Here is a 24779-nt window from a genome sequence, read left to right on the forward strand (position 1 = left end):
TGTCCTTGCCATCTGGCACATTAAAGAATCAACGAATTCAAAGTTCTTTGCACTACAGTATTTTGTTTAATTAAAGAAAAGCAACAAAAAACAAGGAATTTTGCCCCTTTTACTCTTTGCATAAAACCAAAGGTCAGAATTACTGGGAATGCACAAGACGATTTGTGCCATTCAAAATAAAGACACACCTTTTCATATACACATACCTTATTACAAATGGCACCACTGGATTTCATAAAAGAACTTAAATATTGCTAATTAAAATCCTCAAGACACTAAAGGATTCTCAAATCAACCTTTTCACTTTGTTGTCAAGTCAAACACTGGCAGCTTATCTTTTCAGATCCAAAAAATACCATTTTTGAAACAAATTTGAAGTTTTGATTCATTCAACAAACAATTCTATTGAGCACCTACTATGTGTCAGATACTATGCCGAATGCTGAGCAAGCAAAATGGGATGATTCTCTGATTTCAGAAAATTCTCTGATTCTCTGGGCGCTAAAGCAGTGCTTCTCAAACCATGTTTATTAATCTGTGCCTCCTTTTGATAACCATAAAATCCTTTCTCCCACTTCCCAGAAATTCCGATGACCCCTCCTAACGCTGAGAATCACTGAGACACAGGAGAGACTCTTATCTTTTGCCTAGCCTTGACAAAACGTTAGTTTTTATTTTTTATTTCTAGGGCAGCGTATTTATTTTCCAGACAGAAAACTGGGTTGCCATATTAAATATGCTTTTTTGTACCATATATTCCCTCCCCTGTCCCACCCCATCATCCAAACAGAATGTCAAATTTCGTGCACCCAACCCTGTTGAGAATCACTGCTTTGAAGAGTTTTGGAGGAAAGCAGGCAACCTCCATCTCTCCCCTCCAATCATGTCTTAAAGGAATTAGAATTTTCCTACCTGACACAACAGCTGGTGCAGTATCATAATCCTGTCTTGGGACTGAATCTTTGAATGAAAAGAGCATGAGAAAGAATGCAATGAAGGACAAAAGAAAATAAAATAGAATCTTAGCTCTCTAAAAATGGGAAGGGCCAACTGTATGTCATATGGCGGCCTAACCCCTCTGGCTTGAAACAGGCAAGGCTCTATGGCCCCCCGTTTACAGCTGATGTCATCACGGTCCCCATTATCACCACAACTGCACATATCGTTAGGACCATGCTGACCTGCTAGGACAGTACAGTCTGTCCCAGAACATGGTCATCTTCCTCAGTCTGTCACAATTTTGGTTCCTCCCTTGGGGAATCAATGTGATATTTTTCACCCTCTCTGGCTGACAAAAGACTTCTACAGGGCAGCCCATCTGGTGGGAGCCCAGAGCACAGTCTGAAACAGAGTCCTGGAGAAAAAAGGAAGGAACTACATTTTAAAAGAGAAAAATGAAAAATTAGTAAATTTTCATAATCTATAGAGGCTGACACATTTTGAAGCTCAAGTTTCGTTATTATTCACTGGGCCCAGCTCTGATCCCAGCGGGTACAGGTGAGGCAGAGAGAAGGGTGTTCTTGAATCAAGGCCAAGGAACTGTACTTGTTGGAATTGAGGAAGCGTAGGTGATAGAATAGGATCTGTTTGAGAGATAACCATTGCCTTTTCCCAAAGCATCATAAATTCTCCCTTGGAGGGGTAAGTTGTGGGAGAGGAACCAGGCATTGTTCATCTTCAAATAAACTGCCAATAAATGGTCAGATAGATGCAATTCTGCAACTCTCATTGCATTCACATGATCTTTATTCCACTTTAAAACCTGAAACCTCAAACTTTACTTTTCCGCCCATTTGATAACTTTCAGGCTATCGCAAATTTCTCAATGCCATCTCCTTGTCACAAAGGGCACTGTTAATCAGCCTTTCATGAGTAAGTGGCATGTGAGAAGATAGATTAGGACTTGAACACTGTGAAGCCCTTTGATCAGCAAAAGCGAACATCGATCAAAAGATTAAAAAGCGAATACACGAGATAGTCATACGTGATTTTGTTTCTCGCCACACATACATGAACTCAAGAGTTGGTTGTAATCCCAGAATCTAGCATAAGTAAAACACGTTTTAAAGAGTCTCCAAAAGGTTTACTCAAGTGGTAGTAATTCGTAGGACCTTTTAAAAAACTGCAATCACAGCTTACCGCTCCAAACCACCTCCCTCAAAAGTTAATTCTATAAAAGAGTTAATTTTGGGATCATGCCATTAGTGATTTTCCAAGAATATATTTATAACATTTTTAAAGTTATAAAATTAAATCATGCCTCGTTATTGAGGAATTGGAGAATGTCGAAAAGTAGGATTAAAATACAAATTGCCCCTAGTCCCTCACCTAGAAATAACAACATCTGTACTTCTCTGTGGCCTTATTTCATGAACATTTTTTCACGATTGATATTCTACTCCACAGAGGCAAATTTATATCATGCTTTTTTTTGATTCAACATTAAAAATAATCCACTTTCTAATTACTTTAAACTCTTACAATATAACTTAACGCTGCATTATATTCTGGTTTATGGACGGACTACGATTTATTTAATCATATTTATTAGAGATAACAAAGAACAATGTGTGGGGCATTTCTGAGGTATAAAATTTTTCCTGTTATTTCGAATATTTCCATAGACTAGTTTCTCTAACCACAACTGCTTGGTCATTCAATATTAACCAACAGCCTTGAATGACTACCTTACTCTCCAGCTGACACTTGAACAAATTTGGGCTCCTATCATCACCTGATCAGTCTATGAGAATGCTAGGTTTTCCATACCTTTGTCAGCAATGTGTATTCCTTTGATGATTTTTTCTTATTTGTTGGGAGATATATGTATTTGACTAAATTACTGTTTTTCGATTGCTTTCTTTTTTTTTTTTCTGGTTGTTCTTTGGCATTATATTCTTTTCTCAACCATATGTTCATGCTGTTTGGCATTTTGTCTATTGGGGGTTTATATTTAGTTAATTTATTTGTACTCAAAGTTCATTTTTTAAACAGCAATAGCTTAATACCTGAAAATGAACTTTCATAATACAAGAGTACCACTTAAAGCCTACTTATTGTTTATATTGCAAGACTACTTTCAAAGTTTCTTTTTTATTCATCCTACAATACCCAACAAGATATTTTATATCTTACAATAGACTAAACATATTTTTAAATGATTCCATTTTTATCATATATTATTTCTTGTATTTGATTTTTTTTAATTGATAATTTTTTTCCCTGAAAAACCATTCAAGGAGATGTACTCATTACCATTTATGATACTATTTCCTGAATCATAAGTCTATTTAACCTGCTGTATTGCTTTTTTAATCACTTTCAGTCTTAAGACTTCTATTCATACAAAATTATTGAAAGAGAAAGCCAATTTCTAAGCAACATGAATAGTTCAGGATTTTCACCTGATACCATCAGAATTTTAGCGTGTAAGGGAGGAATGGCATGATTGAAAAATGCTGTCCATATGGTGAACACATGGAGCACAACGGCAAGATTATCTTTGAAAGTGGCTGCGGTTACGTCATGGGAATCCAATGACACCACAAATCACCAGTGGCTTGGAGAACCCAAACAGAAGTGTAGATAAGAATCCTGCAGAATAAAAACTTTTTTATGTCTTTCAACAGATTCTGGTGACATTGTAAGCCACTAATAACCACCAACTGAACAAAGGAAAAGGTGATAAGAAGCTTGTAAAACAAGGCTGGCATGCAATTTGGAGGTTCCCATGACACAGACAAACCCCCAGTGGCTTCTGCTGGAGCTTATAGTAAAGTGATAAGAAATTATGGATAACAGGGCTTTGGAGCCATCGAGGGAATCCTGGTAACAAAAAAAAACAAACAAAAGCAAAATAGCCAGAAAATTCTTCAAGGTCAGCTGAGCCCTGAAATAAAACAAGGATACTGCTTTCATAAAAGTCATTTTTTTTTAAGGCTTGCAGACTCTGTCCAGTTTAAAAATAGGTAGATAATTGAATAAGAAACATTCGAGGTGGCAAAGTGTAGAGAAAGGTTAATTAAACTACACGGCATCCATTTTAAAATCTGAGGTTATGTGGGAACAAATACATCCTCTTTCTTTGAACAGTTCCCTCCCCCTTTTAGTTAGGGATCTTAAAAAACAAAGTGGGACATAGCCTATGGCCAAGGTCCTCCTTCTAAAAATGGAAAGTATTAAACTAGCGCTAACTCCCATCAGCCCTAGTTACTGCCTACTTTAGATTATTCACTGTAATTTCTTCCGCTCCATCCTTTGAGCCCATCTGTTTCTGGTGTTGTAATTCCTATCTTAATCCAGACTTGTCAATGCTTACACCTCACTCTGCAGAATTTCAGCGACTTCAGACATCCAAAAGCCTCTGAAAACTTCCAGGTAGGGGAGAGGCATGGTCAGATAATTTCAGATTGATTGGCTGCAGCAACACTGTGGAGGGCAGACTGAAGCAAGTTGAGACTGGAAGTAGGAGGACCAGTTAGGAGAGTATCACAATTAATCAAGGGAGGAATGTTGCCAGGTCCAGGGCAGAGGCCATAGAAATACAGAGAAAAAGATGAATGGGAAAAATGCCTATGAGCCAAAATTGGTGGGACTTAAAAAATAATTGCATATGGTGGTGACAGAAAAGGAGTCTAGATTGAGTCCTAGGTTTGGGTACCTGGGTGAATGGTCATGTGATTAGCCCACGATGAAATACAGAGAAGGAACGTTTCAGAGGAAGGAGATTAGTGGGGAGAGAGCTCAGGAAGATCATGAGATTAGCTTGGGTGGGAGTGACTTTGCCAGTTTCAAGGGAGATTTGCATGGAGACACTTGGCAGGTAGTTAGATAAATGAGTCTAAAATTCTAAGACATGGTTAGGGTTGAAGACTCAAACGCAGGCATCTTTTGTATGGAAGACAGAGGTTAAAACCATGAAAGTGAGATTGCTTAGAGAAACCATGTGGAATGAGAAGTAAGTTTAAAATTAGAAGCCCAGCTTTTACGAAGGGAGTGAGCAAAAGGAAAAGGAAGAGTCTGTGATTAAAGGAGGAAGGAACGGCCAGATGGTCAGAGAAGAACCAGGAAAACCTTGGGCAGGGACCACAAACTGGGAGCTCTTGGGTCAGACTATGCCCAACATTTAAACTTAGGGAAACTTCATATTATAAGCCAAATATTCAGCTTATCTTGAAAAGTTGGAAGATAAGGGCACCCTGAGTCTATGTGCCTAAAAATAAATAAATTTATTTTTTGGTAATAATTGGCTGGAGGTGAGTGGTGACTGCCCTTTCTAGATGAGGCATCTATGTTCCAGGCTGCCAAAGGCACTACCTTTTCCTATTGTTCACCTAATACTCAGGCAGAGATGCCATTACTACTGCATTAAAAATATCTCTAATTTAAAAAATAATCTCTAATAGCATGTATATTTGTATTGTATGACTATACTTATGACTTAGGTAAGTAAATACAGAGCAAATTTGAGTTTATTTTTCCCGGTTTTTTTTCTTGAACTCAACCAACTTTATTCATTAATGTTACTTGGCTTGGCTCCATAGACTTTTTGGTTTGCAACCCTGAAACGGTATATTAGGAGCTAAGAAAGTGTAGACTTTAAAGAAACAAGTTGCATTAAATGAAATACAGCAGGCCAGTGCTGTGGACTTGATAGGGTGTTTCATCCCATCTGGCCATCTGGACTAGAATCTCACCAGTTAGAAGCCATTCAAAAAAAAAAATAAGGGTTCCTTGTTTGATAATCATTTACTGGGTGTTATACACTGTATTAGGTATGTTATAGATACATCATTTCATTTAACACAACACCCCTGGGATGTAAATATTATTTTCCCTACTTTATAAAAGAGGAAATTAAAATTTGAAGAGGTTAAGTAACCCGCTTAAACATGCATAGCTAATAAGGGGCTGAGCCAGGCTTTGAACTCAAGTTTGATTTCAGAGCCCGCTGCTCTTTCATGACACCACGCTGACTTCCCAGAGATGGATAAAGTACTTTGGAAAGAAGCAATAAGGTGGAAAAGTTTTATTTAGAAAAAATCCTCAACTGCATAAATAGCTACTCCAAATGCCAATCAAAAATTCAGATATATGAATCCATGATGGCATATCAAAGTGTAAGTGTAAGAGAGATGGTTTAACAAAAAAGTACAACACTGTGCACAGTATTCTAGACACTAAAACACTCAATGATATTTTGTTGAATGAATCGACACAGTTAATACTGTCCTCTCTGTTTCTCCAGAACCTTATAAACTTTTAAATCCTTGCAAAGCAGCATGCTACACGGAACTTATAATTTATCTAAGCACTATTTATTACCAATGTGAAGGGGGAGAAGAATGAAAAAAAAAAAAAAAAAACCAAAGCTAGAGGAAATATGTTGTTAAAAATGGGGCCACCCACAGCCTAGGGAGAAGAGTTGCTGTTTCAGAGGGCCTGGAAGGTGGAGCTGAAGCCCAGGGTGAGGGCCCTCCACCCAGGATCCAGAAGGTGTGGCCAATACCCAGAGTCTGGAGGGCAGAGCCATTGCCTAAATTGTCTCAGAGAACAGAGGATTATTTTCAAGCTTTGAGAACTAATGTAATGTGTTCTGCTGACTTGCTTGGTGCCTGTTATCCCTCCTTTCCCTCCAATTTCTCCCATTTGCAATGGAAATAATCCTTACACATTGCTAAGAGTTGTAAAAAAGTCTCATCTTCAAACTCTATCTCCCCTATGAAAATCAGTTTTTTTTTTTATGGTATAGAATTAAATGAAGTCTTAGACATGACTTCTAAAAGTCTAGGTTGGAGACCTAAGAAAGCATTTGATCTGCCCAAGTCTTTAGGCAGGTAAGTTATCATCTATTTTTTACAGGTTCAGCAACTGAGGCCTTGGAGATAGGTACTTTGCTTCTGTTAATAAAACTAAATTTCTTTATTGAGGCAATGTGACACTTTTCATTAAGTTATATGGACTTTAGTCCTATTTAGGGCAGATTGGTGAGGCATCAGTGGGCATGTCAGCAACTTCGTATATTCCAAGAAGCCTATAAGTCAACAACATCTAGGTGGCATTAGCAAGGCACTGCTATAAGGTAAAATTCCCCAAACACAGCAGTGAAAATATTTGGAGATGATGTCAGCATAATCCTGAAGAGTAACTCCACACAGAGGTAGTGACTATAACATGTATGACACAGAGTCATATATGCGAAGGTGCCCTCAAATAGCAACAAGCTCATTACTGGAATGAGAGAGAGGGAAATTGAGGCCCAAAGATAGTAAGTTATTTTCCCGAGGACAGATAGAAGCCATAGGGATCAATCAAGGTTCAAATCTAGGATTCCAACTTTTAGTCCACTGCTTTCTGCACTATTTAAGCTTCCTCAGTCAGAAGAAAACTATTTTTTTGTTTCTACATCTTTAAAACTGACAAGATTATCTGTACTAACATTTATAAAAAATAAAACTGTTGCGGATGGTGTTGTTAATGTTTGTCATTGTTCTCTGTAACGGTAATTAACAAATTTGCAGTATGCTAGGTTGTATTAGCCATCTGTCCTCTGGAACATTTGAAGTATTCTTTTTGAAGAGATTTGTTTTGTTTTGCTTTACAACATAGAGTTTTACTCATGGCTTCAAATGCCTCGATGATATAAAATCAAGGCTGGAATAGGCATATTGCAACCTACTTTTGTTCCCTAAGGAGAAGTATGATTAGTCCAAAATATCCCAACTACAAGAACAGATCAAATACGTTAGATTCCCTTGCTTCTCTTTGACATCGTCTACGTATACGTATCCAAAGAAAGATTAAAAGAGCTCAGATACGGCAGGTTCCCAATTACTTTTTATTGATTTAAACATTGAAAGTAAATAAAAATCCCTGCCCATCCGTCATAGTCAAGGTTGATCCTCACTTGTGAATGAACTAGGAATCATGTATTAACTCAAGTAGTAAGCAGCTGGGAAAAGAAAATCAAGCTCAAATGTATTAAGCCACAAGGTCAAGACTCGCAAGTGCATGCAAAAAGATACCTTTCCAAAAACAGACATTTATCTGGTGCATTGTGTCAGAGGGACAGGAAGTACATGGAATTTAAATGCAACACAGCAGAGCCCTCCGCCTTGTCAATGTGAGTAAACGTGCCCTGGAATGGAACACATGCAGAATGCAGCTTATTTGTACTGGAATCTGGAAGGCATGTTAGTCCAGGCTGGAAATGAGAGAGCCAGTTTCACCAATGACGCCAGTAAAAACAGAGGGTATTCCTTCTTTAGTAAGGAAGCCCAAGAAAACAAACTCTTCAACTCACCGTTCCTGTGGTACCCAACGAAAGGTGATTCATCTGCTGTGTCAGGGGGCCCATCATGTTTGCCGGCTGCATTGATATAGGGTGGTCCATTGTTGGCGTAATCACAGCACCCTGCGAAGTGCACACAAAGTCCGTCTGAAAACATGCTCCACAAGGAAGGAAACGTTTTTTAAAACATAAACCTAGTAAACTGTGTTAACATCAAACGTGTGTACTTTTTCCCGAAGAGGCTAAATTCGACCAAGTGTAATTTTTACTTCTCTCCCTGCCATTTTGTGGTCGTCTAAATATATGGCATTACCAACTTCCTTTCCTCTAAGCTGGCTTATCTGTGATGCATCTAAAAATGCCTGCCACTTCCGTTTCCAACAGTCTATGCAGAATGAATTCTAAGATATCATATAGATCCCTTCTCCTGTTGCTCTAAATACATACAAACTTCTTTGACTGGAAAGTATCAACACTAATATAAAGTATTTAATGTTTTTCAATATCAAAGAGAACTCCTGGTTTAGGCCAGTTATCCATGATTAATAAGGATCCTGGATGGCACAGTGGTTAAAGTGCTTGGCTGCGAAAGGAAAGGTTGGCAGTTCAAATCCACCAGCAACTTCATGGGAGAAAAATGTGGCAGTCTGCTTCCATAAAGATTACAGCCTTGGAAACCCTATGGGGCAGTTATACTCCATCCTACAGGATTGCTATGAGTCCAAATGGACTCGATGGCAATGGGTTAATATGAATAATACTTGATGAGCACAATATGATCTATCTATTGGAAACTCTGTTGGCATAGTGGTTAAGAGCTACAGCTGCTAACCAAAAGGTCAGCAGTTTGAACCTAACAAGCGCTCCTTAGAAACCCTATGGGGCAGTTCTGCTCTGTTCTGTAGGGTCCTATGAGTTGGAATCAACTCGATGGCAGTGGGTTTTTGGTTTTGGATTGGGGAACAATGCTGGCCCAGATGGGCTTCCTGACCGGATCTCTTTGAAGGACATACTAAAATCTAACATAAAAAATCTAAAATCCAAGTTACTACTTTTCATGTCTTTTTCCTACTCTTTTGACCGACTTCCTTTCTACCTTGCCTTTGACATGAGAGAGTGAAATACTGAGCTCTGGTAAGTGCTAGTTAAATGCAACACTTAAAAAAAAAAAATAGAGTCAAGCTTTCCAGGTGTTATGAAAGGCTTTCTTCTAGAATATGCTTTTTGATTTATTATAACTGTGGGTAGTACAAGAAATAGTGGATATTTTTAAAACCTCCATTCATAATCAAAGCGTCACATGGCTAGCAAAGCACTGAGCCTGGCCATGGTACCCTCACCCTCCTTCCCATCCGCTCTCTTTCTCTCCCTTTAATTGAACACCTTGGAGAATGAACCAGTTTTTAAAAAAGCAAAATTATAAAGCTAAGGTTGGATGGAATCATTGAAGTCATATAAATTAAATATTTTATTTTAAAGATGATGATAAAGACTGAATCTTGTAACATAACAACCCATTTAAATATCCAGTGAAAATAAAATGATTGTGATCTGAATAAATCAATGTTTTTTTTTTCCTAAACGTTTTTTTTTCTTGCTGTATGACATTTTTTTCCCACTTAAGTAAACATTTCACAGAAATAAAACTAGAACGGATGTGTGAAGACGGAAGGGTCTCAGCACCCAAACTCCCCACAAGGAAATGTTTCCTAAAACGAGTTTGCTAAGGATGATTGATTTTTCAAGACGTTCTTAAAACCCAAACTCTTGACTGTGTCTGTCAAAGGACCAGGCTACCCTCCTGTCTTCCCTGTGGGCTTCTCTCCATTCAATATGGGGGGAGAATAGAAATCTTGAGCCAAATACTTGGAAAAGTTGGATTTACAGAGCTAGCTTTGCTTGCAAAGACTTTAGGCCTTTTGAGGTAGACCCAGTCAGAAAGCATACAGGTTATTTTATAGGCCTGTAGTGCATATATATACATAAATGTGCATTTGTGTGGTTTGAATTTCTCAATGCTTCTGGGAATTGCCATTTATCAGGATGCTTCTTAAATGAGAGACACGATCAGATAAGCTTTTACGGAATTATAATTCAGAGACAGATCACTCTTTTATTTTGCTGCCTAAATCTCTTTAACAAAAGCATTTTTGGCTTTTTCCATTATTTATTTCCTAAGTTTACTGGCTTTTATTTTAGACTGGAAGTAAACACTTTAAGAAAACCGAGAGTTTGAATTACCTGAGCATAAACGGTAGAGTAACCTCAGAGTTCAGACGGAAGTCCTGCAGCACATTTTATTTCAACCACAACGTGGCATATTCATAATAATCTAATCCTCAGCGGGTGCAGGACTTCAATACTATTCTTGAACTTGAGACTTTAGACGTTTTCTTAGAATATGGTCCCCTAGAGATTCCAACATGAAGCTGAACGGCCACATGCCTGGAAAACCCTCAGTTCTAATCTGCCTGTTTTAGCCATAGCAAGGATTCTTGATCAACAGTCACAGGTAAGCACAGCATTGTGTTTGGTAAGGACACCTTCTTCTGAATGTCCTAGAGGTGGCCTCCTTCCTCATGGGGCCCGTGGTAGACTTTAGTCTCTGTCTGAGAGGCAATATGCAAATGAGGTATGTGAGCATATGACAGATCAATCGAAATTTATGCACGATAAGAATAGAAGGAGCGAATGCCTGCACTTGGAATTAATTTAGAAAGGACTCTCTGGTCTCTTAGAGAATCCTTTCGTGGAAAGCAGCGTTTGAAGACTCTGTGATTACAGATGCCGCCACAGAGTGAGTGCTGCTTCTGTGTGTCAACCAGAAACGTGACAATCACAGGGAAGGGTGGGAAAGGATTTGTCATCATTTGGAATTGTAAATAGCAGCGCTAGCCCCAGAGTGGAAAACAATGTAAAATAAACATCCTTTTCCCACCAGTTATTGCAAATACTCGAATGATACAATAAGGATTCTTTAGAGAAGAACATACGAGACCATTCTTTCTAAAAAGTTCACATTCTGTAAAAAAGGTTTCCTGAATAAAGAATTCCCACAAAAATATTATGAACGTAAATTCTCTTAACAGTCTCAAGAGATCAAAGAAGTTTGCAATCAGTGAATACGTGGGAAGCAATGGGCAGGAACCTCTTGGAGAAACTAATTTTCTTGATGACACTTTATTGGAGATAGACAAGTTAGAGTCTGAAGAGGTGGTTACCTAGAACAAAGAATGGTGCTTGCCAGCCACTTTGATCATGACATTCACACAATCACCTTTATATTGTATAGAACAACAACAGAAAAATGAAATTAAAGGAAAACCTATTGTTGTTAAGGCAAAACCAATGCCCTCAATAATGACGACCTCATTAAATACAATGTCAGATCCATTCCCACCTAACAGATTTCAGGGATAGTCCTAAGAGTGTTTTGTGACAGATGTCGCCAACACATTAAGGGTGATTTAGTTTACTTGAAATGTATAGAATGTGCTGTCTGACAGAGTTCACTTGGCAAGTGGCAAAGCGAGAGGAAACAGATTTTCCATTTTAGCATCTCCGGATGTCTGGGTTTGCTCAACGTTTCAGCTGCAAGGAAAAAGACTGTAACATGCTGTAATTCCAATAAAAAGCACAGTGACCCAACAGCTGATGGGAACGTCTGGCCCATCTTTAACCACTACCTCCGCAAAACAAAGCTGCTCACATTCAAGAGCCATAGGGCAGATCTGAGCAGCCTAGCTCGGAAATAAACAATTCCAACAGCAATTTGGGAAGCGTTTCCAAATATCATCATGTGTGGAGTAAGCAGGTTTGATCTCGGGCCAGAAAAAGCATCTGTGTTGTTAACCTTCTGCCAATTCTCATAAGAAATTTCAGGTCTTTGATAATTCATCAATATTTGGTTTCCCGACTGAAATATAGGGCCAATGGCAGAATCAGGGAGACACAACTAGGCTTTCTCCTATCAAGAGTGCACCGAGTTGGCTTAAAACATACCAATGCCAGAACACGGACTACAAGAAGAAGAAATTACTTGTATTAACATAATATTCCTGTTTTGGTCTGTATTCTAGGCCAGTGCCATTCCAAGTATGATCCGTTGAAGAGCAGCAGGAATGGGCCCAGAAGGAAGAATCTGTCTTTTAATGAGCTATCCTGGTACTCTGATGTAGGCTAAAGTTTGGGAAGTGTGATTTGTCTATAAATTGTATACCCATTGTTACCGCTCTCAGATGCAAAGAATTGGTTTTATTTTATTTATACGGTTTTTCAATTATTTGTTTTAAAGCAGTCTCTTTATAGGGCATGGGCCTTTACATAACAATCACATTACATCTTGTTAAAAAATGCCGAGAGGCCAAGCTTGAGTGTGTGGTGAGCTGAACTGGGGTTATTATCTGAATAATTCAGGCCTAAGCCTGATGGCCTCACACATTTCTATTTGATCGGTTTGGCTTGTGTAATCCATGTTTCAGAATCCTCCCAATTTACAATTTCAGTAAGTCTTGTAGTTGAAATTATAAGAATAGAAAGCAGAATACAAAATAAATGGTAAGAAAATTATTTGGATAACATAAGAGAAAAAAAAAAAGAGCTGTCACATTTTTTTCCCCTCTTTTTTTTTTTTTTTTTTATTATCTAGATACCACAGGTCAAAATGCTCATGACTCCATATTATACTTTTTTTTTTATAGTGCTTTATGCAAAACCCTATGGGTTTCTTATACAATGACTGGGTTCATGGCTTTAAAAAATGTGGTTTAAAGCCATTTCTTTTTTCTTTCTCATCTGGATGTTTCTACCTCTTTACCAGTTTTTAAGATTTCTAGAACAAATATCTAACTGGATTTGTGCTCACCAAGCTACTTTTTTTTTTTTTTTAAATCGAGTGCACAGAATGATATGAATCTACAAGAAAACTGGTTAGCATAAATGATTTTTCAATAGCAACAATGACTTCATAATATGAAAAACAGGTTTTCATTTAATTTGGGAAAAAGGTCTCCATATGCAGTGTCCTGCCATACAGGTGTGACACATCCCTTGGCTTGTGGTGTACGTAGAGACAAATCGCATCACCTGAACACGACTCTTGAAGGGATCGCCAGCTATTTGCACATGGCCTCAATACTTCACCTTTTTTCATTTGTTGATGTTGGTGTGATTTTTTTTTTTTTTTTTGGTGGCAGGGGGGTGGATAGGGACAGGGGTTAAAAATGGTTGCTGTGGGAAATGAAAAAAAAAGAAAAATAGTAGAAAAAGCCTCCCATCCTTACACACACTTATTAATTCTCAGCTACCTTGATAAATGTCCACTAAACTTGGAGGGGGCGTCTGACTTTAAAAAAATTATGATTGCAGTCAAGACGGTGATGGCAAAGGTGGTAGCTATAACTTCAACTTTGGAAGCCTTTTGGGATGGCGGCTCACAAATGCCGAAGGTATGGGAGAATGATATATAACCATGCTAAGCTGGAAGCCACATCGCTCCTATGACTCTATTTTAGCATTTAATCCCTTCCTCTACTTTATTATTCTCTAATTGCTTTTTCTAGATTATACTGTCCAAGAAGGCAAGGTTTGCATGTCTTTTATAATAATTATAAATAGGAATTGCATACAATAGGTACTCAGAAATTCTTTGTGCGTTACTATTGTATATCAGTACACTAATTGATCAGTTACACTGAAAATAGTTAACATTTACCAACACTTCCGATTTAGACTGTTGGTTCTAAGAGGGCAGAAATCACACCTGTTTTGTTCACCACTGTCTACCTACAGTATGTGCAGTAATGTCTATAGCATAAGTCATGACTATAGCTTCAAAAGTACTTCTTGGAAGAATGATGAAAGGACAAAACCCCAAATCAAAAAGTATTTAGAAATGTTATTTTGAGATTACTCGTCAACTGAAGCATTCCAAAAGTTTTGAGGAAGCTTGTTCTTCTCAAGGAGCAATTTAGTTTTATAACCATGGTTGTTCAGCTCAAGTATACATGTATTGATTCATATCTCCAAACACCATACCTTAAAAGATGAAATATGAAATTCATTTGAAGATGTTCTACAAATGAAATCATAGGAAATCTATAGAAATTATTGAAGTAAATTTTTTTGTGTGTGTGCAGTGATTCTGAACTGGAGTCAAATTGCAATGTCTGGAGGGGAACACTGGCAATTTCTAGAGGCATTTTGGTTGCCATAACTGAGGGAGGGTTACTATTGGCATCTAGTGAGTAGAAGCCAGGGATGCTACTCATCATCTATAACACACAGGATAGCCCCCACAACAAAGAAAACTGGCCCAAAGTACCATTGGTGCTGAGGTTTGGAAACCATGTCCATAGCATAAAAAAAAAACCCAAACCCATTGCTGTCCAGTCAATTCCGACTCATAGTGACCCTATAGGAAAAAGTAGAACTGCCCCATCGTTTCCAAGGAGCATTTGGTGGATCTGAACTGCCAACCATTTGGTTAGCAGCCATAGCTCTTAATCACTATGCCACCAGGGTTTCCCCATAGCATACCCATATATTTATAAGCTTCATATTTACAAAACAAGAATGAATTTGATACCATAGTAATTAGAAATGGCATACAGCATTCATTTACCCTCTGCTCCACAAACAAGCAGTAAATCTTAGACTCTGTGCTGAGATATTACTGATATAAACCAGTTTCTTACAGCCCTGACATCTAAATCAATTTCCTGAATCCTATAATTGAGCAAAGAAGCAAGACTCATATGTGACTTCAATGGATATGATTATTTTCGACTTCAAATTTATTTTGCTATTGTTTTGTAATTTTTTTTTTTTAGAGTTGGGGGGGAGCCCTGGTGGTACAGTGGTTAAGTCAGCAGTTCAAATCCACCAGCTGTTTCTTGAAACCCTATGCAGCAGTTCTACTCTGTCCTATGAGCTGGAATTGATTTGATGGCAACGAGTTTGATTTTGATTTGAGATCTGGGCTGTTCTTTCCTGTCCTTGGACAGGCTTAGATTCAGATGGCATAATATTTGGATTGCTACCTATACATGTGTAGCTAACAGGTTATGGGCTAGGAGTATATTTAGAAGTAAGACATTTTCTATAGCTATATGCTAAATCTGGAAACCCTGGTGGTGTAGTGGTTAAGAGCTACAGCTGCTAACTTAAAGGTCGGCAGTTCAAATCCACCAGGCACTCCTTGGAAAACCTCCGGGGCAGTTTTACTCTGTCCTATAAGGCCTGTAGGGTCACTATGAGTTGGAATCAGCTCGACAGCAACAGGTTTGGTTTGATTTTATATGATAAATTTAGAAGAGTTATGTACTTCGTTTGTCTAAGGAGAGAATATTTATTAGTTAAAAAAATATTTTTTTTCATCTTCTATTTCTAAATCAGAAACCCTGGTAGCATAGCAGTTAAGAACTAGGGCTACTAACTAAGAGGTGGGTAGTTTGAATCCACCAGGCACTCCCTGGAAACTGTATGGTGCGGTTCTACTCTGTCCTACAGGGTCGCTGTGAGTCGGAATCGACTCAAAGGCAACGGGTTTGGTGTTTTTTGTTGTTTATTTCTAAATCAAATATGCTTAATTTCAGGTTGTTTTTTGATTCCATTTCTATTAATTAGAAGTTTTTTTTTTAAATATGTAATATTAGAGACACTAAAAACAGATTAGTTTTAACCATGGAGTTTGCTGTAAAAGAATCCTAATTATATACCATGCCTATTCAACTGCGAATAAGGGCTTCACTTATTGGTTAAATATCTATTTATACAATTATAGCATTTTGAATGAGACTATAAAGTAAATATGTCACATTTAAGTATTTCTTACCGAAGCAGGTACACAGATAATCAGGATTGCTAACAGTGCTTTCTTGTATCATTTAGCATCTTATGCCTAAAACTAAAGAAACTCGTTTAACAGTGACTTTTCATATTGTCAACAAGCTTCCTTAGATTTCTAATAGAGAAAGCGGTTTTTAAGTATATTACCTTATTGGGAGAGAGTTGAAAGCTTGAAGACTCTGGAACCCATTGGCCAAATGGTTTTGTTGACTGAATCTCAACTAATGTGCAAAACAATTAGTTCTTTTATCATTCGACTTGTACACTGATTATAAAAACTGATCCTATTAAAATTGTGAAAGGAATTCCATTTTGCAGCTAGATTACTGCATTCTTTTCCTTTCATATTTCTAATTGAAGAGATCATAGTTGGTGAGCCAGTAGAAATATGAATTGTGCACACAAGGATTACAAATTCTCTTTATTGAGCTTTTGGCAGCTTCAGCCACAAAGGGTAAACTCATGTTCATCAGCCTCTCATTCCAATTACAAAACCAGAAGGCGGTTCTCAGCTGGGGGGTCTACCACCCACAAACATGTACACCATAAAAACCAATGTGGTGTGGTGTAGATGACATGAAGGAGTTAGACTATTTGTATGGAAAAGAGTGGTGTTTCACTCCAAGTACTTCGGCTTCACTTTGCCAGCTCCCAGCAGTATGTCTATGCCTTCCCCACACAGATGTATCATGCAGTTCCCAAATCAGCTTAAAGGGATTTGAAAAAAACCAATAAAGATTAAAAGCCATTAAGATAGGATGCTTATCAAATGAATGGATTAATCACAATATTTTTCAGCACCTTCCATACTTTTGGAAACCCTGGTGGCGTAGTGGTTAAGTGCTATGGCTGCTAACCAAAGGGTTGGCAGTTAGAATCTGCCAGGTGCTCCTTGGAAACTCTATGGGGCAGTTCTACTCTGTCCTATAGGGTCATTATGAGTCGGAATCAACTCGATGGCACTGAGTTTGGGTTTTGTTTCATACTTTTAAGTATACAAAGGGAACCTCAGATCTCTACCCACCAAATCTATTACATAATAAAAAATTTTGTTAGCCTGATGGATAATAGATCCTAACCATTTTGCTACTTTAACAACATTAAACAAACAAATATATATATATGTATGTATGTATACACACACACATACACCACACAGACACCTGGTGCCGTCAAGTCAATTCCAACTCATAGAAACTCTATAGGACAGAGTAGAACTGCCTCATAGAGTTTCCAAGGAGTGCCTGGTGGATTTAAACTGCCGACCTTTTGGTTAGCAGCCATAGCTCTTAACCACTACTCCACCAGGGTTTCCATATATGTATGCATAGCCCTGGTGGCACAGTGGTTAAGAGTTCCCCTGCTAACCAAAAGGTCAGCAGTTTGAATCCAACAGCTGCTTCTTGGAAACCCTATGGGGCAGTTCTACTCTGTCCTATAGGGTCACTATGAGTCAGAATCGAGCTGACACCAACAGGTTTGGTTTGGTTTATATATGTATATATATATATATACACACACACATATGAAAACCAAAACCAAACCCACCAGGGTTTCCATATATACATATATACACATATATATGTGTCTGTGTGTGTGTATGCGTATATATATATATATATATATATATATATATATATATACACAACCCTGGTGATGTAGTGGTTAAGAGCTACAACTGCTAACCAAAAGGTCAGCAGTTCAAATCTACCAGGCATTCCTTGGAAACCCTATGGGGCAGTTCTACTCTGTTCTCTAGGTTTGCTATGAGTTGGAATCAACTAGATGGTGACGGATATAATATATATAGCATCCCTTTAAAAATGTTTTCTTCTTTTTCCTTCCAAGAAACCAAGAAAACCAAACAGACTGCCATCAAGTCGGCACTGCTAGCTTGACCCTCTTGGCGTTTAGTATGGGGATTCCCGGGCTTTCCCAGGTTAATGTTGGAGCTCACTGCATGATTTCCACGCTATGCAAGAATAACGTACACCAGGTTAAATGCTGCAACATTTCCTTTATATATCACAGCCAACGTGCATTGCCACATATGTTATTAGTACGCATTTCCTGTGCTACCAAGTGCTTTAATAGCCATGTATCTGCCCAAGATTCTTGTCAAATCTTGCCATGCAATAAGAAATGATTTCTTCACTTGTACACTCTACAAACCTCTAAGTAGATTTTCAACGTACACAACGTTTAAAATGCATGCCAGAAGCAGTATTCCAGGCCAGTCTCCTTCCAAATGGTAAGGCAAACACCGTGCCCAGCAGATATCTGAATATTTATGGCCTCATCTTTTGTCTGGTCAAATGTTTATTTGGCTTTAATTAGCACTCAGGACTGTGAGCCATCACACGGCTTCTCATTAAAAACCCCTTTCTGACAAATCAGCCAAAAGACCCAGCTGTAGATCGTTTTCAAGGTCTTGCAGGATCCTACTGGCAAATGGGGCTGGGAAATCGTTTCTCAAACCACAGTGGTGACCGAGAGGAAGAGCTACCTGTTCTCTTACTTACGGCCATTGTTTATAGTGCAAATTGCCTAAATATGTTAACAAGGCACCTCGATTCCCGCTATGACTAGGAAAGCAGCTATTCCTTGTCCTGCAATTTGCTACAAAATGTACTTTATTTTGTGGCCCCTCAGAGGACATTTCTGGGATTTTTTTTTCCTCCTTTAAGACATTTTGAGGAATTTGCTTGGTTAGAGCTAGCAACTCAACTCGACTAAAGGATACAGGTGCGAAGTCATAACCCTATTAAGAACTAATCGCCCCCTTTAAAGTATGCTTTTTTAGTATTATTGTTACCAATATGTCTAAATTGAGTATATACACTCCTGATGAAGCGTTTTATAATCTAATAAACGAAAAGAAAAAAAAAAAAAACCGTTGCCATCAAGTCGATTCCAACCCATAGGGACCCTACAGGACAGAATAGAACTGCCCCACAGGGTTTCCAAGGAGCAGCTGATGGATTCGAACTGCCAACCTTTTGGTTATAACCACTAGATCACCAGGGCTCTTTGTGATCTAATGATGGGATAAAATATGTCCTGGTGGAATGGCCATATTCTAAGGCCACAACTTACATATTATCATCAACCAGCATACATTCTGAAGCCTGCAAGATGTTCGGCAAACATACAGGAAGTGGTCAAGTAGATGAGATGAAAGCCAGCATTATGTTTCTATTCATCTGTGTGCTATTTGTTGTAGGGTTTGTCAGTTACTTAGTTACATGTTTTCTTCCACTTAAGTTCTATAGTCATTTCTCCTAAACAGTAATACAGTAATTTTACCCTTTTCTTAAATACCGGTTACCATCGAGTTGAGTCTGACTCACGGTGGCCTCACGTGTGTCACAGTAGAACTGTGCGCCACAGCCATAGAGTTTTCAACAGCTGGTGTCTTGGAAGTGGATCAGCAGGACTTTCTTCCAAGGCATCTCTGGGTGGACTGGAACCTCTGACCTCTTGGTTAGCGGTCAGCACGTAACCGCTTGCAGCACTCAGACCTGAACGGTATTACACTCACGAGTACCTTGTTTCTCTCTAAGTGTGGTCCGGTCTCAAGATAGCATCTTATGGAGGCTTAATGCAGAATCTCAGCTTACTTCATAGACCCACTGACTCAAAACCTCATCTCAGTAAGACCCCCAGGGGACCCCTAGGCACGTTACAGTTTGAGAAGCACTGTTAGGGCTTTTTTCTTTAAGGTCTCCCATGGCTTTAAGTCAATCTTGTATTGCACTGCTTTGAAAAAGACTCGGTTTTAGTTGTAACCATTTTGTTAATGTCTTTATCAGTTCTTATTTGAGGGCTAGGTGTTGTTGTTGTTGTTAGGTGCCGTAGAGTCAGTTCCGACTCATGGTGACCCCATGCACTGGTCCTGCGCGATCCTTTCAATCGTTGTTATGCTTGAGCTCATCGTTGCAGCCACTGTGTCAATCCACCTCGTTGAGGGTCTTCCTCTTTTCCGCTGACCCTGTACTTTGCCAAGCATGATGTCCTTCTCCAGGGACTGATCCTTCCTGACAACATGTCCAAAGTATGTAAGACGCGGTCTCACCTTCCTTGCCTCTAAGGAGCATTCTGGCCGCACTTCGTCCAAGACAGATTTGTTCGTTCTTTTGGCAGTCCATGGTATATTCAATGTTCTTCGCCAGCACCACAATTTGAAGGAGTCGATTCTTCTTCGGTCTTCCTTATTCATTGTCCAGCTTTCACATGCATATGATGCAATTGAAAATATCATGGCTTGGGTCAGGCACACCTTAGTCTTCAGGGTGACATCTTTGCTGTTCAACACTTTGAAGAGGTCCTTTGCAGCAGATTTGCCCAATGCAATGCGTCTTTTGATTTCTTGACTGCTGCTTCCATGAGTGTTGATTGTGGATCCAAGGAAAATGAAGTCCTTGACAACTTCAGTCTTTTCTCCATTTATCATGATGCTGCTCATTGGTCCAGTTGTGAGGATTTTTGTTTTCTTTATGTTGAGGTGTAATCCATACTGAAGGCTGTGGTCTTTGATCTTCATTAGTAAGTGCTTCAAGCCCTCTTCACTTTCACCAAGCAAGGTAGGGTTAGGTAGCTTCAAATAATCTTAGTAACATAAAGATGCCTCCTTGACATAACCACATACAGCCAGTTAACATTTAATTCGGTTCCTTGACAATTTCCATAGGGTTTCTGCCTTTATCCATAAAATTTCTTTACAGTATCTATGATGTATTTTCATGGCAACCTTCAAAATAAAACCGCCATTCTTTCCAAACAACATTTGCTTCACCGATAAGTTAGAAATAGCTAATACAACCAAAAAGAGCCCTGGTGGTGCAGTGGTTAAGCACTTGGCTGTTACCTAAAAGTTTGGCAGTTTGAACCCACCAGCTGGTCTGTGAGAGAAAGATGTGGTAGTCTGCTTCTGTAAAGATTTACTGCCTTGGAAACCTTATGGGGCAGTTCTACTCTGTCCTACAGTGTTGTTATCAGTCAGAATTGACTCAATGGCAACAGGTATTATAGCCAAGTATGAGAAGGGCTACTACATACCTTGTAAAATAATGAGATTCAGCACCTAAATACTTTGGTTAGTCACATATATATAAAAAATATGTATATATATGGTATTAAAATATATATGTATATATGGTATTAAAAGCCAAGTTCAAATATATTGCTACTTTGTTATAAAAAAAATTTGTTATACACAGATGAAATTAATCAAAACTGCTCCAACTCATTCAAAATTAAAGTTTTTAGTATCTCTTTTGTGCCTTGACCTTTTTCCTGAACTCCTGATCCAAATTTCCAACTGCTCACTAAATCTAGAATCTTAGGCACCTCAAAACAACCATGCCCCTTTCTGAATATACATATATACAGGCAGTCCCCGGGTTATGAACGCCTGACTTATGGACAGCATGTACTTGCCCTTTAATGTTCTGTAAATTCGCCCTCACCCTGAAGTGATTGAACCAACCCCTGCTTGCAACAGATCCTTCATTACTATCACCTTCACTTACTGCAAGTGCAGCTTTTAAATCATTGAAAAGCTTCAAGCCTTTCTTGCACTAAACCAACCAAACCCACTGCTGTCAAGTGGATTCTGACTCACAGCCCAGAGTCGAACTCCCCCATAGGGTTTCCAAAGTTGTAAATTCTTATGGAAGTCAACTCCCACGTCTTTCTCCCGTGGAGCAGCTGACAGGTTTGCACCACTGACCTTTGCGTTAGCAGCAGAGCACTTTAACCACTGCACCACTAAGGGCTCCTCTCTTGGACTAACCAAACACATTGCCGTTGAGTTGATTTCAACTTATAGAGACCTTATAGGACTGAGCAGAACTGCTCCATAGGGTTTCCAAGGAGTGGCTGATGGATTCAAACTGCCAAGTTTCTGGTTAGCAGCCGTGCTCTTAACCACCATGCCACCAGGGCTCCCTCTAGCACTAAAGTAAGGCTAAATAAGAACTGTATGCACCGGTTTCTACTTTCTTACAAATCTGACTTAAAGACTTAAAGACACACTTCAGAACAGATCTCATTCATAACCAGGGGACTGCCTATATGTGTGTGTGTATCTATAGCTATATATTTTTTTCCTATTTCCACACTCAGAGTATATTCTTTCTCTTCTGTTTGATTCTAGGAATAATGTAGAAACTTCTAGGTTGTTTTTCCCTTCTCCTTCTCCCTTACCACCAAGAAGAACACAGTAGTCAAATCTTGGAGCCTTGGTGGTGTAGTGGTTAAGTGGTCAGCTGGTAACCCAAAGGGTGGCAGATAGAACCCACCAACTGTTTCACAGGAGAAGATGTGGCAGTCTTCTGCCATAAAGATGGCAGCCTTGCAAACACTATGGGGCAGTTCTACTCTGTCCTTATAGGGTTTCTGTAAGTTGGAATTGACTCGATGCCTATGGTTTTTGTTTTAGTCAAGTCTTGTGAATGCTACACCATAAATATCTCCAAATCTGCTCTCGTTTCCTCCCAACCGCTACTGGCTACGTTGAGGACTTCACCGTCTTTTACTGAGCTCAATCCAACTACTTCCTATAGTGTCCGGGGCCATTCATTATTACCTCTTACGGTGTGAATCCTGCCTTCTCAACACAGAACTGCAAAAACCTACATTTCCTAGGCTCTCTTGCAGCTGGGTGTAGATATGTAACTTCCGGTGATCAGAAGCACCTCCAAAGCATTTAGAGCTGCAAGACAGGTTAGAATAAGAGCTGAGCAGGGCCCCGGGCATCTATTTTTCTGGCCTGGTGGTTGCAGACGTAGGGTGATTCCATGGTTTGCAGCAGCCAGGGTGGCCATTTTCTTACCAGAGCTCAGCAGTGTGGTTTTGGGGTCAACAGTATAAATGATGCCCTTCAGGCCATGTAGCAGAATTATCTAGAATTGTATGAGAATATTTAGCATTTACTGGCTAGCAGATTAAGCTTTTACCAAGAGTTTTCTTTCTATAGTAGCTATATTTATGAAGTACATGCTAATTTTATTGTTTTTAATTTCTTTTTGAAGGTAGATGGGATGAGAGAGAAACCAAGGTAGTATTATTCTACCAAAAATAATTCACTAAGGTATCCTGAATATTGCCTACTGTTTCTTGAAGGGAAACAAATATGACTTTATGTCCACTAACCAGTATTCAAATTTAGCAGTATTTTTTATCATCATGTGCTTTGATGGCATACCCTTTTTATATTACCTTTCAAAAGTTCCAGGAAAAATAACGTGGAGCTGCAAACACATGAAAGTAAACTTATGGCACAAATGTTTTTCTGACCTCTCAGCCACCCAGCTGAAATCACTGTGTTGTTTTAAAGATAGCCAAGAGAAAAATATTCTGAGCCATTCGTTCTCCCACCGTTTTCTCTTAGCCTGCCCTTCTCTTTCTCATAGATTATAAGTGAAGTAGGTGGGGAAATGGATGTTCAGCAAAATCAGGTGGTTTGACTAGCATCAGAGGCTTTCAACATATACTTTCACTTTATTTCATGTGAAAGAAAGCCTGAAACCATCTGCCCTCCAGCACCTACATTCTTCGTTTCCATTATGGACTCATAAGTCCCACTATGTCATCATTAAAAGCCTATCTTCAAAGGTACATTGTTTTTGCTTATTCCGTTGTGACAGATGTTTTCTATCGTCTACCTCAACAAGCTAGTTCATCTGTAAGGGACACCCACTCTTTGCAGCCAGCTGTGGAAATAGCTCCGGTGTCATCTGTGGACACTCTCATTCCATCCTTCTGACCTCACTGAAGACCACGTCCAAGTACAGGAAAAACAAACAGCCTGATAACTTCCTTTACAATGATTCCAGGGCAGGAGGTGGGCCCACGTTAGACAAAAGCTCTTTACAAAGTATGTACCAAAGGTTATTCAAGCTCATTTGGAATGTTCAAATATCACCTAACTAGCCAATTGGGGTAATCCCTAGATTAAGGAAAAACAGAGCAATCACCTCCGTGGGAATGATGCAACTGAAAACATCTGGTTGACTCAGCGCCACTTCAATTAGCTGGGGTATACATTAGTCAATCATTTCTTTTCTTTTGATTGTACAAAGTTCCCACGAGGAAATGTTTATACCACCAACACATCCAACTGTTTCAAATACTGTGAAGAGACTATAAGTCACTTTGTAAACCGACAGAGAACTAACATGAATTGCTCAGTGGTGGAATTATACCCTGCCATTAGAATAAATTTTTAGGAACAAAAACTAATCTGCTTTTTTAACAAGTCTATCTTGGCTTGCTTGGAATTGACAAAGAAAAACTTTTAGTCTTAAGAATTACATCACTTTCAGATATTGAGAGAGCTGCCCAAATTACAGTTTATATGGGGAACTGCAGTGTTACAGCTATAATAACTTCTTTAAAGATGTTTAGGTGATAGTTAGAGTTTAAGATCAAGAACATTCATTCATTCGTGAATAGTTACCGACCACTGACTATGTCCTGCCTTCAGAAAACTTATAGTTTAGTAGTTAAATAACTTTAATATGAGATATTAAAAAAACGAGTTTCAAAAATATAATACAGGCAAGGTGACAGGGGAGATTCAAAATTTCCATAGAAATAAATATCACTGGTTACACTATGTCCATTTTTGTCTTCATTG

General features: G+C 38.8%; 1 protein-coding gene across 9 annotated transcripts in view; it reads right to left on the reverse strand.

Moving 5' to 3' along the window:
* Positions 1-24779, reverse strand: part of RBMS3 (RNA binding motif single stranded interacting protein 3) — an 817329-nt gene that overhangs the window by 71389 nt on the left and 721161 nt on the right. For 7 of the 9 annotated variants that reach the window (XM_049870948.1, XM_049870956.1, XM_049870954.1 and 4 more), the window contains 2 exons: positions 8303-8413; positions 913-960 (listed from right to left, as the gene is read on the reverse strand). In XM_049870948.1, the coding sequence (XP_049726905.1) occupies positions 913-960; positions 8303-8413 (159 nt within the window). The remainder of the gene's footprint in view (positions 1-912; positions 961-8302; positions 8414-24779) is intronic. The other 2 variants (XM_049870952.1, XM_049870953.1) reach the window with 1 other exon arrangement.

The sequence above is a fragment of the Elephas maximus genome, chromosome 27 (assembly GCF_024166365.1).
Source record: "Elephas maximus indicus isolate mEleMax1 chromosome 27, mEleMax1 primary haplotype, whole genome shotgun sequence".
NCBI lineage: Eukaryota > Metazoa > Chordata > Mammalia > Proboscidea > Elephantidae > Elephas > Elephas maximus.